At 58.9% G+C, this 18,720-nt stretch overlaps 1 protein-coding gene across 1 annotated transcript; it reads right to left on the reverse strand.

Moving 5' to 3' along the window:
• LOC119112237 (transmembrane protein 132C) lies at window positions 1–16,797 on the reverse strand (the record flags this gene model as incomplete). Its single annotated transcript, XM_037236335.1, is given in 8 exon segments — window positions 1–26; window positions 507–692; window positions 2,364–2,549; window positions 3,858–4,043; window positions 12,570–12,752; window positions 13,307–13,388; window positions 14,531–14,653; window positions 16,694–16,797. Coding segments are annotated over 8 exon segments (1,076 nt in total), but the record flags the coding sequence as incomplete, so codon positions are not given.
• Window positions 16,798–18,720: the final 1,923 nt, after the last annotated feature.

Below are 18,720 nucleotides of genomic sequence, written 5' to 3' on the forward strand. Positions count from 1 at the left end.
CCGGCCTTACGAACGTCCTCCAGGACCTGCCGGCACGCGGCGGATGGACGATGAGGTCGGGAAAGGCTGGCTTGGTGAGTCCGGCGCATTCGGTTATGCAGGGTTAGCAGGAAGTGCCGAGGCGGGTACTGGCTGCTAACTCTCACTTAACCTTCTCATTTGTATTTACCTCGACCACTTAACCACCATACAGCGATGGCAGACTGTCTGGTAATGATGAAAATTGTGATAGCTGCGTGTGGTATTTTTGTTTACAAAAGCTTGATAACCAAGTTTAATATATGCAACGTGATGAACCGATATCATACGAGATGTGCATCGAGAACAGCCATGTGCATATTTTGGCGTGCCGCCAGCATTACAGCTTCTCGCCACATGTAACAGTTTCCGCGAAGCTCGCTCTTTGATACGTCTCCTCTCCTAACGAAACCGATCACCAGTCGCTCTCCGGCCCCCATAGCTTCAGTGTCCTGCCGACCTTGCTGCTCCCCGGTCCGCACACGCACCTGCTGTAGGCCGTGTCGCCTCGTGCCGCCCTCGTACAGCTCCGGTCGGTCCAGCAGGTGGGACGCGTCATTCTGAATGCCCTCGGCCAGCAGCTGGCCGGCGAACTGCACCTCCACGTGGGCGTAGGTGGTGGTTAGCGCTTCCCGCCGCGGCCCCCGGCATTGCTCGTCCGTCTCCAGGGTGATCTGCGGCCGCCAGGGAGGGGTGGTTCAGACAGCGATCCTATCTGCGGCCGCCAGGGAGGGGTGGTTCAGACAGCGATCCCATCTGCGGCCGCCCAGGGAGGGGTGGTTCAGACAGCGATCACATCTCCGGCCGCCCAGGGAGGGGTGGTTAAGACAGCGATCCCATCTGCGGCCGCCCAGGGAGGGGTGGTTCAGACAGCGATCACATCTGCGGCCGCCCAGGGAGGGGTGGTTCAGACAGTGATCCCATCTGTGGCCGCCCAGGGAGGGTGGTTCAGACAGCGATCACATCTGCGGCCGCCCAGGGAGGGGTGGTCCAGACAGCGATCACATCTGCAGCCGCCCAGGGAGGGGTGGTTCAGACAGCGGTCACATCTGCGGCCGCCAGGGAGGGGTGGTTCAGACAGCGATCACACCAGAGGTGGCGCTCGCGCCGCTCGCCAGTTCGGATTAGGCATGTCCGGTAGCTTAACATCTCCGACTACATCAGTGGTGGTAGAATTTTAACGGTTGTATGGCACAAGAAAACTTGGAGCGATACGAACAGACTCAAAATACACGCAACAAATCTCTGCTTGACCTCAAGATCACGTCAAAATATGGGAGCACCGATTTTAACGCTTATGCCTAGAAAATTGACGCACCGGGTGAATCTCAAAGTCTGCCCTGTACCGATCATCATGAAGTGAAGTTCGTGGTCTTATTGTTCCTCCCTAACCTCGAGACAACATTAAAATACGGGAGGGTTATTCTTCGTTCCTTGTATGTGTTACGAATACTTGTAGGGGATGAGCGTGAAAAGCTATCTCATCTGGATCACCTGCGTCAATTACAGTGTTCACGGCACCTGATGATTCAAGGTCACACAAAGACCTAGAAGGAAGACCAACTCTCAGGGCGCCGATTTTGGGTCCGGAAAGTGTTTCTGCAGTGCATTATATCAAACCAGATTCCGAAACATCAGGATCATAGCGTGACTTGAAATGAGGCCACCCACTGTAGATCCTCTCAAACTGGATTCCAGGGTTGTCAAGGTCGTATCATTGATGGGTCCCAGTCTGGGACGCGGATTTTACATACATGAGTACGCTTTGAAATTTGTCGTGTCCGGTGAACATAAAAGCACGAGGAGGTCAGTTGACAGTCGGGAGGGAGAGCCGGTCGGGAGGGAGGGAGGGCCTATCGCCTCCTTTCTCCCCCTTGTCAGTCCGCGTCATGAAAACGACATATCAAGGCGAGGGTTAAATGTCGACCACCACTGATATCGCCACCAACCTGGCGGACATAGGTAAAGCCAACGCTAACCGACCAGCGTGGGTGTGGAAGTTGGCATCAAAGGATTTAGAGAGTGGCAGACAATCGCCAGGACCAGTTCGGCCATGGTCCGTTAACGATCTGTGTGGGCTGAAGCATGTGGAGCGGCGGCGGCGTCGGGGCAGACCCCAGCTCTTGTTCTTTGGACGTGACGTAAGAGAGTTCCAAATATAACACTCCCACAGCACAATCACCGGTGAGGTGACTTCATAAACAGCCGATAACAGTAACCGCGCGGAGACACGGCTTCCCGCATTTGACACAACCGGGCCCTGTGGCCGCTTGACACGTAGAGGTAGTCTGAGGCAGGGAGGTGGCCCTAGGCCAGGTCGACCCTGACGCGGCCCTGCTGCTCACCCTGAGCAGTTTGCCCTTGCCCGGTCCGATGGCGAGCACGCGCGGCTGCTGACTGGACTGAGGCGCCAGCGCCACCACGCGCGGCGCCAGCGTCTCCACGTCCAGGTAGTAGGCGGAGGCATCGACGGCCGAGAGAGGCGTGCGCGTACCGTCGCTGAAGAGCAGCGTCATGTCCAGCAGGCCCTCCTGGCGACGCAGGGGACAGCATCACACATGGTACACGGAGGCAGTGTCATGTCCAGCAGGCCCTCCTGGCGACGCAGGGGACAGCATCACACATGGTACACGGAGGCAGTGTCATGTCCAGCAGGCCCTCCTGGCGACGCAGGGGACAGCATCACACATGGTACACGGAGGCAGTGTCATGTCCAGCAGGCCCTCCTGGCGACGCAGGGGACAGCATCACACATGGTATACGGAGGCAGTGTCATGTCCAGCAGGCCCTCCGATGAGACGATATTTCACATAGACAACCTCATAGAGAGTCCGGCAATATGTTGGACACCTGTCATCAGCCACTTAAATCCACGGTTCTTTTTCGCCAGGCCACGGGAAGAGCAGACGGATACACCAAGTTCCATGGGAAGCCCGGTTGAACGGATGTGGAGTCCCGCGAAATCGGCAACACCCTCGCACTTCGCAGAACTCCTGCAACACGTAATTGCAGGTGGTGATGCGGTACCACCACAGACACCGGGGGCGCGGGCAACGATGTCGGTTTGTCGCCTGAGAGCGTTCACGTCAGGCCAGCGCTGGAGAGCGGCAGGCAGCATCCAGTCTGATCCCGGGCCGGACCCTCAACCTAGGATAGCCTGTCAACCGGCTGGAGAGGTATGGCAGATATTGGTTCGCCCACCGAGCTCATTCTGACGCTGGGGTGTCAAGATCCTTCAGTCCAGGCATCTACCTGGCACGTGCGGGGTGCGACTGTGCGGGGGTGCGACCTCACCACCCATGTCCTACACCAACACCCTAGTACTGCCACGATATCGTTCAAGTTCTGTAATTCTGCATCAGTAGTGGCCTGGTACTGATGGTGTAGCTCACAGTTCTTCCCAGGTACTGGCCTGGTACTAACCTGGCACTAGTATCGCCCGTGACAGCGGCGTCCTTCCCGAGCGCTGACGGCGCCCTGCCTGGGTACCGTCCTGGTAACGGCCACGCGTTGACCTGTTACCGATGATGTACTCTCCTGGGACAGGGCCGTTAGCGGGCTGGTGACGCTGGTTCTGCTCTAGCTCTGCCCTGACACTGCACGGTCAGCTGGCTGGTGACGCTGGTGCTACTCTGGTACTGGGCAGCCAGTCGGCTGGTGACGCCGGTTCTGCTCTGGCTCTGCCCTAACACTGCACCGTCAGCCGGCTGGTGACGCTGGTGCTGCTCTGGTACTGGGCAGCCAGTCGGCTGGTGACGCTGGCTCTGCCTTGACCCTGACCTGGTACTGGCGCTGAATCGTCAGTCGGCTGCTAACGCTGGTTCTGCCCTGGCACAAACCTGGTACTGGGCCGTTAGCCGGCTGGTGACGCTAGTGACGGCGGCGTACTCGTTGTCGGCGCGCCTTGACACGGTCAGCTGCAGTCCGCTGATGACGCCGGCCTCTAGCGCCGACACGGCCACGCGGTCGGCGGCCACGCGGAACTCCCGGCTGGCCACCTCAGCCCCGGTGATGGGTGACAACAGCTGCCGACAAGACCCGGCATGGTTCAGGACGGGACTCAAGGGTGACAGTTCTCTCACGGAGATTGGAGAGACCATGCAAAGACGCCAGACTGGCCCCCAACTCGCTGGCAAGGGAGGCATGAGGGTCGCTTGAGGCATCAGTGCTCTTAACCGGACACACGTCGGTCGGTTACCCAAGGAACAGCTCAGAGGAGTCCCTCCGTGGACCTCAGGGCGCGTTACTCCACTGTGACTATAAAACCACTGCGCGTCTTCCAAACCACTGCCGACTTCCATTCGAGCACAATCCAACAATCCACCAAGTGCCTCCGGCAATGCGCAGAGTTAGTTACCACAAAACCGCGGAAACCCGCCTACAAGCCACTGAGCACGCTCTTAAGTCGGCGAGGTTTCCATATGCCTACTCGGGCTAATCGCCGTCCCCATCGGCCTAGAAGGGCGACCAGCACGGGAGGTCAACTGACGGGGAGGGGCTGCTTTGGGTCACGCGGCCGGAGGCGCCAGATCGGCGGGCGCCGCTGATGTGGGGCTCCCGTCGATGTCGGGAGCGGAGACGCTTGATTCGGCAAGCTGTGGCAGCTGCTGCCTCCCAGCAGCCGTGTCAGGGGCACTTCGTCGCAGTTTGACAAAAGTGATGACGTCAAACGACGATTTCCGAAAACGCCTCGATCTTTGCTTTTCCTGAGCCGACGCCGCGGCGCTGCAAGCCTGCAAGAATTTATCTGAAATCCACTTACAGATACCCTGAAGTCAGCCGGTCACATCCCGTTCGGCTGATCTCCATCCGTCCAGTAAATCAGGCTTAAGTAAATTACCTGTCGTAAATCTGTGAAGCCTGCCCATCCACTCCCTTTAAGTGCCTTTTGGGAACTCATTGACTTACAAGGACTTTTGCATGGACTCACGATCTACTCTGTGACTGCAGGCCTGAGATCAATAATACAAGCCTTCAACTCCGGCCATAGCGTCGCTATCAGCTGCTGTCTGGCCAGTTCAGACATACCGGATTCTCACGAATCCCGCCGGTGACAGCCCGACGTGTACCTCTGACGTGCCGCCGTGGGCTTAGCTCCCAACAACAGGAAAACTGGCACGGATCTGCGATCATGAATGAGCCGAGGGAAGACGCGGCAGAGGCACCGTGACCCTGGAGCGGACGCTGCACACTTTGCCAGTCCTCAGGAATGTTTGCCACGACATGCACTACAAGCGTAACCCTGAGTTTGGAGGCGCTAGGAACGCGGCCGGTGGACGGCGCCGGCCTCCGTCCGTCAGCACGGCGCCGCCTGGAGACCTGCCAGCCACGGCCCGGCTCCGGCTCCGGCTCCGGCTCCGCACGCACGACTGCTGCTCCTCTGCCGGGACCGTCCCGCGGGACCGCACGGGATGGGCGAGACGACGCCAGAGAGGGGAGGTGAGGGGACGCGGCGGCCATGTCGCAAATGTGTTATAGATTGGCGGGGTTCACCTACCCACCATCCATTGCAACGTTTCCACTCATTGCGGTTATTGATACCCACCCGATATTGGAGCTACTACGATGTGAAATATACGCAACGAGTGTGCTGTATTAAAAAACAACAACAAAGCGCGACGCTTAACACTTAAAAGGAACGTGCTCGCGACAACAGAGATGGCACTGCCCGCAACGTTCGCGGATGTCCCGCGCAGAACATCCGTCCGTCTACCGACCCGGCGGCCTCTCGGCGGGAGCCTGGCTTCAGACAGGACCTGCGCCGGCTCTCTGTGCCCCGCCGCACCGCTGGCCACTCGGATAGACGGGCAGAGAGAGCGCGCCGAGTGCCGCCGCTGCGACAGAAGCGCAAAAACCGCTGCAGCATTGCGTCGGCGGCCGCTGCGGGGGTGAAGGTGGGGGTGGGGCGGGCCAGCTGCCTGTCCGGCGCGCTAGGCCGGTCAGAGTCGTGCTGGTGCAGACGTGTTTGCCCGACGTCAACAGGGCCGATCACAGGCACGTGACCGGCAACATGATCCGCCAGTCGGGGCTGACTAGCCGGCTCACTCAGCGCTCAACTATCCGAAACACGCGAAACATTGTTTGAGTAATGTCGGAGCCTACGGATGGCCTCCGCGGACCGCTAGAGCCGGATCAGCGCCGCCATAGACCCCGTTCTGGACAGGAAGCTTGCGACACACGCCCGTCCGCTGCGGTGGCCCGTTCTCTGCGCCATCCGCCGCATCTGCAGAACAATACCGGCGCACGGAGTGGGCGGCGCGGCGCGCAGGTCGGGTGGGCTCGGCGCCGCCCGTCGCAGGCGGCCGCCGCCTCCCAGGGCGCTCCGGCTCATAACCGGCTAACCCACACCGGCTGTCCCCGGCGTATGTGGCGCGATCAATCGCGATCAATCCTCGCCGCCGGCTGTCGTGCGCCGACCGGTGCGTCGGCCGCGCAGAGCGGGGCCGGGCCGGCTCGCGCTGACCTTTTCCGCGGCAGGCGCCGTCCGAGCCGCTGCCCGGCACCGGCCACTCTCCGGCGTCCGGTTCAATCAGCGCGCGACGATTAATGACGCGGCCACGCGCCGCGGCCAATCAACTGGCGACGATTAATGGCGCACCGGGTGACTTTGCCTTCTGGCCTGAGGACGCCGCTAAGCGCAAAAGAGGAGCTCCGACCCGCCCACTTCCTGTCTCCGACCTCCCCCCCCCTCCCCGCTCCCCCCGCATTTGGAGCCTGGCAGGTCTGGCACCGAAGCGGACGCCGGGCGTTTGTCCACGCCTGCCATGTGGTCCATGTCCGCTGCGCGAGCCGGCCCACACACGGCCGCCGGCGCAGACAGGGCGTCCGCTGTCTGCCGACACGGCGACCACCGCGGTCTGGCCGGCGACGGCACCGCGTCAGCATCCGAGGCCTGGGGGGGGGGGGGAGGGGGCCTGGAGCCAGCCTGGTGAGGCTGGCCGGCGGCGCCTGTGCAGTCCGTGCCTCCCGCCCACAGGTGTATTTGACGGCAGCGGGCCGTGTATTTGCGGAACGGAAGTTTACGGCGATGCAGAGCAGATTAGCCGGCCGCCATTTCCGCAGATGACCTGCCCTGCGCCGCGCCGACCAAAACACGGAACCTGTGACCGACGGTCCCATGGAGACCGCGACAGACGGTCCCAGGGAGACTGTGACAAGCTGTCCCTAGGAGAGTGTGACAGGTTGTCCCCAGCTGACTGTGACAGGCTGTCCCCAGGGAGACTGTGACCAGCGGTTCCAGGGAGACTGTGACCAGCGGTCCTGAGGAGACTGTCGCCGACTATCCAAAGGAGACTGTTGCAAACTATCCAAAGGAGACTGTGACAGACGCTTTCAGGGAGACTGTGGCAGACGGTCCCGAGCAGGCTGTGACAAATGGTCCCAAGGAGACTATGTCAGGTTGCCCTAGGGAGACTGTGACAGGCTGTCCAGGGGAGATTGTGACAGACGGTCCCAAGGGAGACTGTGACAGCGGTCCCGGGGAGACTGTGACAGGCGGTCCCAATGAGGCTGTGACAGGCCGCCCATGACAGACTGTGACAGGGCGCCCCAGACGGACTGTGACAGGGCGCCCCAGACAGACTGTGACAGGCCGCCCCAGACAGACTGTGACAGGCCGCCTCAGACAGATTGTGACAGTCCGCCTCAGACAGACTGTGACAGGCCGCCCCAGACAGACTGTGACAGGGCGCCCCAGACTGCGACAGGCCGCCCCAGACAGACTGTGAAAGGCCACCCCAGACAGACCGTGACAGGCCGCCTCAGACAGACTGTGACAGGGCGCCCCAGACAGACTGTGACAGGGCGCCCCAGGCAGACCGTGAATGACGATCTCCAGGTGGCCTTACCTTCGAGCCATGGACTGCGCCGCCGCGGTAAACGGAGGCAACGTTTGTTGGTTTTCACACCACGAGCGTGCAGGCTCGTGGAGCTTATCTGGGAACCTGCTGAAAGCCTCAGCTGCCTGGCAACCTCAATAATAAGCTCCAAAAGGCTTTCGAAGAAGTTGAACTGGTTTCCGTCCAATGGGAGTGTGGGTTTTTCAAGCAACCACGCGATAGCTTTCACACATGCATGCAATTACAGGGAGCGCCTGGGTGAACTGCACCGGCTGCAAAATACGGTGAAATGGCTTTCATCACCAGCAGATGTACACATCATAACGCGGTAACCCAAGCCAGGTCGATGGCGTTTCATTTGGAGAGTGTGGCTAGTGCTTCCTGAGCCGCAGCACAGCGCCGGTTCGCCATTACAAGGACCGGCTGAGCCTTCTCCATGCCCGGCTAAGCTCCCCGCAGGCCAGGCGCGCAGAGCCGGGCGCTAAAAAACAGATGCGTCCTCCGTCGGCCGTCGGCGGTGGAGGCCGCCGATTCCGCCTGAACGCCGCCCCGACAGAAGAACAGGTCAGATCGACTTTCGTTCTCTCACTTACAGGGCAGGTCGGTGCCAGGGTCGGTGCCACCCATGGGTGTAAATGTGTGTTGTTTTTTTTGTCCTAAATCCACCACATGATTTCATATACAGCACACATTTACATCACAGCGTGGGAGTTGAACACATCCAGAGCTATAAATCCTGCTCCCAAAGACCCGAAATGCTTCTAAGTTTACGTCTGTTCACACATGCCATGTCACAACCAACGGGCGTAAATATACATTTGTCGTTGTTTTTCTGTTAACAGTAGGAGCAACCAATATCCTTTCTCTTCCCTCGTCACAGAAACGTTTACCGTATATTTCCTACCCAAATGTTTAGAAAACAGACTGTTTCCAAAATACTGTTTTGTGCTCCTCCCTCTCATCCTGAATCACCCTCCCCCCCCCTCCCCCCCCCCGTCCTTCCATCACCAGGACGATGTTCCATTCATAGTTCGACCTGAGGGATGGCTCAGACCCCCTCGCAGTTTCACTTGAGAAGCAATTTAGACCGTCGTCTCTAACCACGAGAAGAGCAGCTTAGGCCGACTGATTCCCCGTCAGGGGAATACGAGCGACTAAACCCGTCCCTTCCCAACAGCTCAGACCCGCCACTCCTCAGCGGTGGAACAGCTCAGGCCCGCCACTGCTCAGCGGTGGAACAGCTCAGGCCCGCCACTCCCCCCCCCCCCCCCCCCTCCCCCGGCAGTGGAGCTGCTCACAGGGCAGCCGAGGCCGCGGTCCGTGGCCTCGGTCGGACACAGGCCGTTTACACGGCGGCCGACCCGGGACGGTGGCCGCCTGCCAGGGGACCGGCAGCTGCCAGCTCCGCCGCGGCCGCCGCGCCAGCCGGGGTCACGGCACTGCGCCACGGGCCACGACAGAGCGGGCGGTGCGCCGAGGCACGTACACCCGGCCGGGACAGGGTGGGCGCTACACCGGAACACAGGCCAACCGCAGCGCCATCTAGCGCACCTGTACCGAGCCGAAGCACCTTTGAGGAAGGGGATTAGTGCCCACAGCAGAGGCGTCAGCAATTACTGCCATTGTTACCGTAAAAAAGAAACGAAACAACGCTGAACGCATGATGTGCTGGACAGGTGTCCCGAGGAATTAACTCTACAAATAATTCCACGGAACGTTGTAATGAACTAATGCGGCGCGAGTACATGGTATGCGTACATTACGCAGCTTGTGATTATCGTCTCTGATCTTACTTCAGCTGCAGAAAGTCATCGTTAGCACAGATGAGCACCACAGCGACCCAAGCCGGCAGGTGTCGCGCTGTTCTTATGCATCTGTGACCGGATCATGCCCAACAGCGTAGGAATTGATCGATTAGCTGTTCAAGCGCATGGCCAAGGAATCAGTGCGGAGATCCGTGTGCACGGACACGGGGCAGTCTGGTGCTTATACGGTGCTCTTTAGACGACATCCCTTCGCTTCCAACAGATCAGATCATCCAACGGCGTTACTTTATATGCTTCTGGGGGACTGAACGCTCCTCCTCCCAATCCTCCTCTGTGTGCTCCCCTGAGCCCGAATGCTGAGCCAAGGAAATGCAAAAAATGTGATAGGGGCGGCCGTGGGCGGTAAAGGTACCGGTCGGCGGTAAATCTTCCACCTGATTGCATCACAAAAATAGTGAAAAAGAATAGACACATTTTGTGTGGCGTGTTCCAGAGTGTAAGTAATATTGGCCTGGTGTTAATTGATTTTAGCGAAGAGCCCTGAACATGAACGCTTACCTGATTGATAAGGTCGTTTAACCAATGTATACCTCTTCACAAACTAAATGTCCATTGTGTTCTGCAAACTTCCAACTCATAATACCAAAGTATCAGGAGTGCATGATCTTTCTTGCTGTCATGGACTTCAAACTCATATAAAAGCGCTGACCGCGCTGTTTTTTAAGACGGGTTTTCTGTTGACCCGTCTGGTCACGAGCCTTTACCTACCGTGCCCTTTTAGATGAAGGTACTTCCAGACAGTGCACATGATGCGTTTCTCATAGCTTCTCCGCCGAAGATGTACCATGTGTACATGTTCACAAAGCTGTATTTTCACATGGGCTCGAATTGGAAAGTCGTTTTTCTTTAAAGCAATCCTTAATCAGTTTTATTTTTTGTTGTAAATCTTAGTCAGCATGACAGCATGACAGCAAATTCAAGAGGTCGAAATTCGAGGAGAATTCAGGTCCTGGGGACAGGCCAGCTCAACCTTATCGACTAAGCTTTTGATCGACTTTAGAAAGCGACAACCTGATATCATCTTTATTCCGCCCAGAGAAAAGAAGCTCCGTTTGGTAGACGCGGAACAAAGCTCCAAAGATAAACAGACGCAAGCGCACATTTCGTGATCGTACTTTCCGTGCAGCACAATCACTCAGGCTGTCTTGTCAGTCACTGTCAGTTCAGTCAGTTTTGCAGCCACGTGGCCTTGTTGAGAACGGAGCTTTAAGAATACTTAAGCTGGACCCATATCACATGCCACATAATGCCGCCGGTTGCAAGAAACCATCGAGAGCATGCAATCAATCTGCCCGGACTCGATTTAACGCTGCTGGGAAAATGTTCAGGAAGTAAGCCCTGAGATACCGCGACGTCGCAGTCATCCGGGCGCGCGGTCATGGCGATTCACACAAACCGCTGAGTGTCAGCCCACGCCTTCTGGAGACCAAGCGATTCGCACAAGCAGCGGCTAACTGCGTGACCCTGCAGCCCTCGATGTGGAAAGTGCCTCTCTGATGCCCACACAGAGTGGGGGGAGGGGCGTCCAGGGGGTGCCGGTGGAGAGGAGGCAATAGATGCGCGCTGGTGGATGGGCACTGGTCGACGAACGCCGTGGGGGGGGGGGGGGGAGAGGGATGGAAGAGGAGCGGTAGAAGAGCGGCGGCGGGTCGCTGACGGTGGAAGTGGCTGATGACCGGCTGATGGGAGAGCAGCGGTGGATGACCGACTGATGGAAGGGCAGCGTTGGATGAGCGGCGGTGGGTCAGTGGCGGGCGAGGTGGCTGGTGGCCGACTGATAGACGAGCAGCAGCGGATGGGCGGCGGCTGAGCGTGAAAGACTGCTGCAGGAAGAGCGGTGAGAGCGATGGGAGAGCGGTGCAGGACTAATGGAAGAGCAGCGGCGGCGGATGAGTGTCAGACGGTGCGGAGCTGGAGCACGCCCCGGCAAACAGATGGCGTTTGTCGGCAGCGGCCGCGCCGAACAACGCCACTGGCCATCCGGCCGCCCAAAGCCCATCGCCGGCCAAATGGAGACGCATAACTTATCGGGCCGCCGCGGCGCTGCGCTGAAGCCCGGGGCCCGCGGGGACGGGGCTCTGATTGGCCCGCTCGCCCTGGCGCCACCCACTGTCAGCACTGGCAAACGCACGGCTGTCCACCGCACCCTTCACGGTCGCCAGCTCCGGAACAGGGCACGCTCAGAGCCTCCGTCCGAGGGGCGACTGGCCTGTCCGCGGCCCCCTTTACGGTCGCCAGCTCCGGGACAAGGCACGCTCAGAGCCTCCGTCCGGGGGGCGACTGGCCTGTCCGCGGCCCCCTTTGCGGTCGCCAGCTCCGGGACAGGGCACGCTCAGAGCCTCCGTCCGAGGGGCGACTGGCCTGTCCGCGGCCCCCTTTACGGTCGCCAGCTCCGGGACAGGGCACGCTCAGAGCCTCCGTCCGAGGGGCGACTGGCCTGTCCGCGGCCCCTTCGCGGTCGCCAGCTCCGGGACAGTGGCACGTTCAAGACCTCCATGTGAGACGGGCGTCTGCCTTGCCAGTGGACCCCGTCTGCCCCGGACAGGGTGTGCTCCGGATCGGTGTAGGAGGGGGGCAGACATGTTTTCCACAGAGCAGTAATGAATAACGTAACAAATGGTCATCTTTCCGCTGGACGCACCCAGCAAGTTTGCACGCCTCGTGTGCAGGCGAATTGATTAGTCTCAGTGCCAGTGCTAGGCATCCTCTTGCAGTGGTTGAAGGTGCGCCTGAACCATTCTCATTGCTGAAGAAAACTGTATAAGCCTTATCATGTTTGCACGTTCCGAAAGGCCTCTAGGGTCACCCTTGTCGTGAATGAAGTGGTCCTTTCCACTACCTGCCAAAACGGAAGCAATTCGAAGCCATGCCGGCAGCACGGAATCACCTGAACTTTGGTGCGTCCCTGGGCCTTGCCCACCAGCAGGTTGCCTCGGAGCGTGGCAAACTGAGGGTCAGCGACCCGGAGATGACCTCTGACCAGGTCAGTGACGCGCAGCGACGTCTTCCTTCCTGCCACATACGAGACGCGGCCGGAGTTGTCATCTCGGGAGACGAACTTGGCGTACACCTGAAGAGGGAAGTCGAGCGTGAATCTCCTGCTGCATAATGAAACGACCTGCAGGACAATGGTGGCTGTACCTGCTGACAAAGAAAGCGTGCCTTTTCGCGTGACTGCTAGACATCTCACTGCATGCAACTCCCATTCACTTGTCCGAACGAAAAAAGAGAAACTCTAGACAAGAACAATAGGAACATTTCCGTGCTCGTAAGCCGGAACATTTCACATCCGACTACAGACCAGAACGCATGGATTTAGAAGAGCTCACCCGCTAGACAAATTCAAAATCCACAACCACGCGATCGGCCGGTGCAACGGTCCAATCCACCGGCTCTCATCCCGATTCTGGGCACGGCAACACGCCTTGATTGCATCCTTTGCGTGATTCATCACCGGCGTCACCGTCCGCCGCCCGCACGGTGACCATTGGCTGAATCTGTTCCGGCTTCAGAGAGAAATATGGCGTACGATCACATCAGAGTTGGCGCGCTGACGACAAACCCCGGCGAGATTGGCAACGCGTGCCAGCCGAGTGCCCGACGTGCGCCGCTCCCCCGCCTCACCTCGATCTCGGTCTGCTGGTAGCGCAGCTCGCAGATCTGTCCACCGCCGCCGCTCTGGTACGTCTCCGTGACCGCGAACAGACTGCCGGGTCAGAGAGTGTCAGCGCCACCGGGCACGCGGCGCCCACGGGTCGTCGCCAACCGGTACGGGTCGACTGGCGTCGGAAGGCGTCCCCAGACGGTGCCGGCTGGACCGACTGATGACGGGACAGGACCGGACAGGCCGCCGGCCAGCACGACCTAGCTCACTGCCCGCTGAGTAGGATGCATGTATTTACATAAGGATAGTGGCTTGCTGGCATTGCCTGGACACTTGGAACGGTGGCCGCTCTCCACACACGGCACCGTGTACGTTTTTGCATCATGCCTATAATACTCCGGGAAAAACCGACTAAAACTACGTACTTCAACACGAAAAACATAATTTGGCAGCGACGAAGGTTGATCTCAGACGTGACGAAGTTATGAGGAGGTCGTAAGTATCGTCTTCTTTGAGTTCGTCTGCTCGCTATACCAATGTCAGTACTCCGTCAGGCACATCCCGGGCGCTCTCAGAGGTGCATCTGGGTAAAACTTCATTACTCGTAGGACGAAGAGTGAGCGCCGAGCTAGCTCCAAAGTCCCATCAGCGTGCTTCTTTAAAATAGAAACTAATTTTCTTTACGGCAGCCGTCCGTGGAGAGCGTCGCGGGCGCCATCCTCCCGCCCAAATCTCATTCCGGAAACAGGAGCCGTTTTTAGGCGCCTCCAATACGGCCACGGCGCGGGGCGTCGCCGCGGCTCCCAAGTGGCCATCGGGATTCCGGCTAGGGTTACGCGCCGGGTGCTCCGGTCCGCGGCGGAATAGCAAGCGAGCTGGCGGCCGCGGGGCGGGGGCGGGCTCGGGAGCAGCGTGGCGGCACGGGCGCCGCGTCGCCCGGGGCCCGTCAGCGACACGCTCTGTGCCCGGCGCGACGACCGTGGAGCCAGCATGGCGCGCTGGCCGTAATGGCCGCGAAATGGGCGATGGTCTGGCCGACGGTAATACGTCATTTTGTATTTCGTAAGGCAGCAACCCTGACTGGCTTCGACTATAAACGTCTGACCTTACATAAAGACAAGGCAACGAGAGCGCCGGCTTGCTCGAAGCCTCTCTGACCGGACAGCAGGCCACCGTCTCCGCTGCCACAGTTCGTCTAACTCATCTCCGCTCCGGCGAATCAGCGCACCCCATCCGTTACGCACCTGCCCAGGTCGTTGGGGTGTTTGTTGGTCTCGGGCAGGCGCACCTCCCAGCCGCGGATCTGGCTGAGCTTCGGATCCGGGATCTCGATGTCCAGCGGCTCCTCCGGCACCCAGACGCGGAAACTGAAACACGTCACGGCGTCAAAGCGCACGGCGCAGAGCAGTGCCCACTCGTCTGTAGGCAAGCCGTTGCAACCCAGCACAGACGCGAGTGGGCGTCCGCATGGTTCACACCGACACAGGCCACAGGGCCACAGCAAGCATCATGGTAATCGCAGATATGCCTGGTTCGCAACACAAAAAGCATCGGCGGGAACTTCAATAGCTGGGAAAGATACATACAGGAATAGCACGAGCGGCATTAGCATGGCCTGATCTGTCTGCCAGCTGATCTGTCAGCCGGACGTCACCACGGCCATCAGACCATCTTCTGAGCGGCCGCTTTTGGATCATAGAAACTGGTCCGGGCAAAACGGTGCGGATCAGGAGGTTATGCTGCTTGCATGGGATCAGGCATACACGATTCTATTCCGCGCGACTGGCATGACCACACAAAGGAACTGGCTGTTCTCGGCGTGGGGATGGAGCTGGCATAGAGACTGCAGTCATCTGACTTCAGATTAACGGGACTATCAGTCATGCTACGTCCCAGGACATAATGGCTTCATTGCGTCGCAACGACTGCGACTGAGTTAACTTCCAGATGTCTATGTGCGGTCACGCGTGATGCCATTGCCAGTGACGTCAGTGCGGCGTTCCCGAGCGTTACGCTGTTATGCCAGTAGCCCATTTGTCACCCGCGTAACGGAAGCAGAATTGTTTACGGATGGCATAACTTTTGGAATTATCGTCCCTAGCCTGGTGTGTTGATATCCACACAAGGTCTTGGCAATTACATGGAAATTATCCGGATTGTGACGCTTACATGGCTGAAAGACAGGCGCTGTACAGAGCTTTGCCCAGTCTCACATAACACCTGACGACGGCCAGAGAACTGACTGGCCGAAACGTTGCAAACGCGGTAACACATCACACGAAGACGAGAGACCGAACGCCAATTCCGTCCCTTATAGTAGCACGTCGTCTCAATCCTTCTGTAAACGTGTAAAATATTTAATGGAAATGTTAATCCTTTTCCATTTTAGGACGAAGCGCGAGAAAAGCAAACAAACAGCAGCGCAGCTCATTCTTGGGCAACGGCTGTTGCTTGTTATTCAGTTGCGTTTTTTTTTTTTACCCCCGACGCCACCTAAGTTCATCATAATATAAGCAACCCGCTTCCCAACACATTGTCGTGTTTTCTGCTGTCGCTACCGTTGACTTATGACTGCGCTACCAAAAGAACATGGTCGATCAGCTTTACCCCACATCTATCAGTGCCATCTTCAGGTAGCTCTCAGGAAAATAGGCTGCATTGTATGCGCTGGACGAGTTAGAGTACGCAGCATAACAGTACGCCTCTTGGTCACCCAAAATACACGTCAAGCAATTCCTTTTGATTAGATATCGCACAAAAGGCTGATAAAGACTGCAAACAGTAATAACTTACTCTAAACGTGGCAGAGACGGTAAATCTTAAAGGAACCTAACCAATCAGTTTGCACGGACAAACGCGCTGGTTTCGGGCGCAACGGCGAAGCCTTAGAGTTGACGGCATGACGGCCAATACAGCTTATCTTTAGTCCCGCAGCCCTTGGTCCTCGTTTCCGCTAGATTACAATGTTGTAGATAGCGTATTCCAATTGAAATAGTATAGCGTAACCTTTCGCACAACTTATGATGGGACCAATTTGGTCACGCAGTCTAGTGAACAAATACTTTAGCGATCTTTGCGGTCGGATGTGGTAAAATCAAAGCATAACGTGTTAAAGAAAATGTGTTCTCTGAAAGAGGTCAGTGGGACTTCCGTCGAAGCATTTCTTCAAAACATTTCCATCACACAACACACATTCCACAGCGCCAATATCAGCTACTGACGTAGGGTATGGGGAAAACTGGCCATGCAGTCTGGTTGCGTGTTGCAGCAGTTCGATTTCAGCTTCAAAGGTGGCGTTCTTCCTTTAACTCACGCAACACGCAGCCGCCCGAGTGACCATCGGGTCATCAAAACTAATCTCCGTTACCGTCGTCCCTCCGAACCGGTGTGGCGACGCCGCTGCTCACCTCGCCGAGCCGTGGTAGGAGCCGTAGTTGACGATGACGGTGGCGTTCTGGCTGCCGCGCGCCTCCGAGCCATCCAGGTAGACGGACGTGCACGAAGATGACACCTGCGGGCACGCCGTCGCCACCGTCAGCGGGACAGCGCCGGGGGACTGGCTGCGCTGCGCGACACGCACCGAAAGATGACACCTGCGGACACGCCGTCGCCACCGTCAGCGGGACAGCGCCGGGGGACTGGCTGCGCTGCGCGACACGCACCGGAAGATGACACCTGCGGACACGCCGTCGCCACCGTCAGCGAGACAGCGCCGGGGGACTGGCTGCGCTGCGCGACACGCACCGCAAGCCCGGCCGCTGGGCGCCGCGCCGGCGGAGAATGCAGACGAGCGAACCGACGGCGCGATGAATAACGCACGACCGGCGGTCATTAGTGGAGTAGACGCGCACATCGACCGCGCGGCCGGAGCGGCCGGAGCGGCCGGAGCGTGGTGCCCTGCAGTCGTCTGCGGGGCGCGCCGACCGCCGGCCGGCACGTCAGTGCTGACCGCCGGTCAGCGCCCGCCAGCGTCGGTCCGCTAGCACCGACCGCTAGCCGGCCCACCAGCGCCGACCGCCGGCCGGCCCGCAAGCGCCGACCGACGGCCGGTCCGTCAGCGCCGACCGACGGCCAGCGTTCGCCAGCGTAGGTCCGCCGGCACTGACCGTCGGCCGGTCCGCCGGCACCGACCGTCGGCCGGCCCGTCAGCGCCGATCGCCGGCCGGCCCGCCAGCGCCGACCGCCGGCCGGCTCCCGTCAACCCCGCAGCGCCAGCAGCCGGTCCCCGCGGTGCCCGGGCCGGTGCAGCCGCGCGGCACCGGCGTGCCGCTCCGCTGCGCGTACCCCACGCTCGTCATTCACGCCGCGCGCCGCGTGGCGCAGCGGCGCTCGCGGTCGGCGCGTCGTGTTTTGCCGGCGGCGGCTGACCCGGCGCCGGCCGGGCCTCAGCTGGTTTTGGCTGCAGTGCGGCAGCCAGCCGGCCCGCCGGGGCTCGTGTCGGCCTCAATGGCGGGCGGCGCGACACGTGGTGGCCCGATGCGCCCGCGGCGGCGCCGCTTAGACCCGCAGCTGGATCGAATCGGAACACGTTGCGCGGACCGCCCCCGGTCTGGCCGGTGGGAGCAATCAGCCGCACTTTATGCTCTCTTGTAAAGGTAATTGTGACTAATATCAACAATTTTAGTGGCGGCTTATTTCACCGAACCCGTTGCACGGCAAAATGGCCTATTTGTTGAGTCTGCATCAAGACCACGGCGGCCTCCCGTTGCGTTATTCGTTGCACCTTGAACGAAAATCCCTCAATGTTGACAGAGCTCTTAAAATCGCCATTCGTGACACGCTCTAATCCTGGCAGCGTACATCAAAGCAGACGCCACCCGTGACTTCTGTATCCTGTAGACGCATCACGATCAGGGACTACCACCTGTCGACAGCCATGTTAACCTGATCGGGGACTACCACCTGCCGACAGCCATGTTCACCTGATCAGGGACTACCACCTGTCGACAGCCATGTTCACCTGATCAGGGACTACCACCTGTCGACAGCCATGTTAACCTGTCTGTGTCGCACACAATATGGCGCATCTGTTGAAAGTGGCACAGCATCTGTCCTTCTCCTCGAAGTCGTCACCTGTTCCGATGCAAACGGACTCCTGGCACTCGCCGTCCGCTGGTGTTTTGGCAAAAATTGACAACCGATCCGTCGTCTGCTCTTTACAACTTGTCTTGGATCGCTCAACATTTTCCTCACGGCTGGCCCAGCAGATGCGGCAGACGACACCAAATCTAACTGTGTCGAATCCTCTTGCATGTTCACATACAACTTCATGGTGTTATTTCAAGCCACGTAGCATGATTTTCCCTCACGGCTCAAATCAGTCACGTGAGGTTATCGGGCTATTTGTTTGGCCATCGACATAAATTCGCTCTCAAATTGCCACGGGAAAGGGTATACGACACGGTGATGTGATTCTAACCCATACCAGCGAGCT

The sequence above is a fragment of the Pollicipes pollicipes genome, unplaced genomic scaffold, assembly GCF_011947565.3.
Source record: "Pollicipes pollicipes isolate AB1234 unplaced genomic scaffold, Ppol_2.1 Scaffold_7261;HRSCAF=8764_pilon_pilon_pilon, whole genome shotgun sequence".
NCBI classification, from domain to species: domain Eukaryota; kingdom Metazoa; phylum Arthropoda; class Thecostraca; order Pollicipedomorpha; family Pollicipedidae; genus Pollicipes; species Pollicipes pollicipes.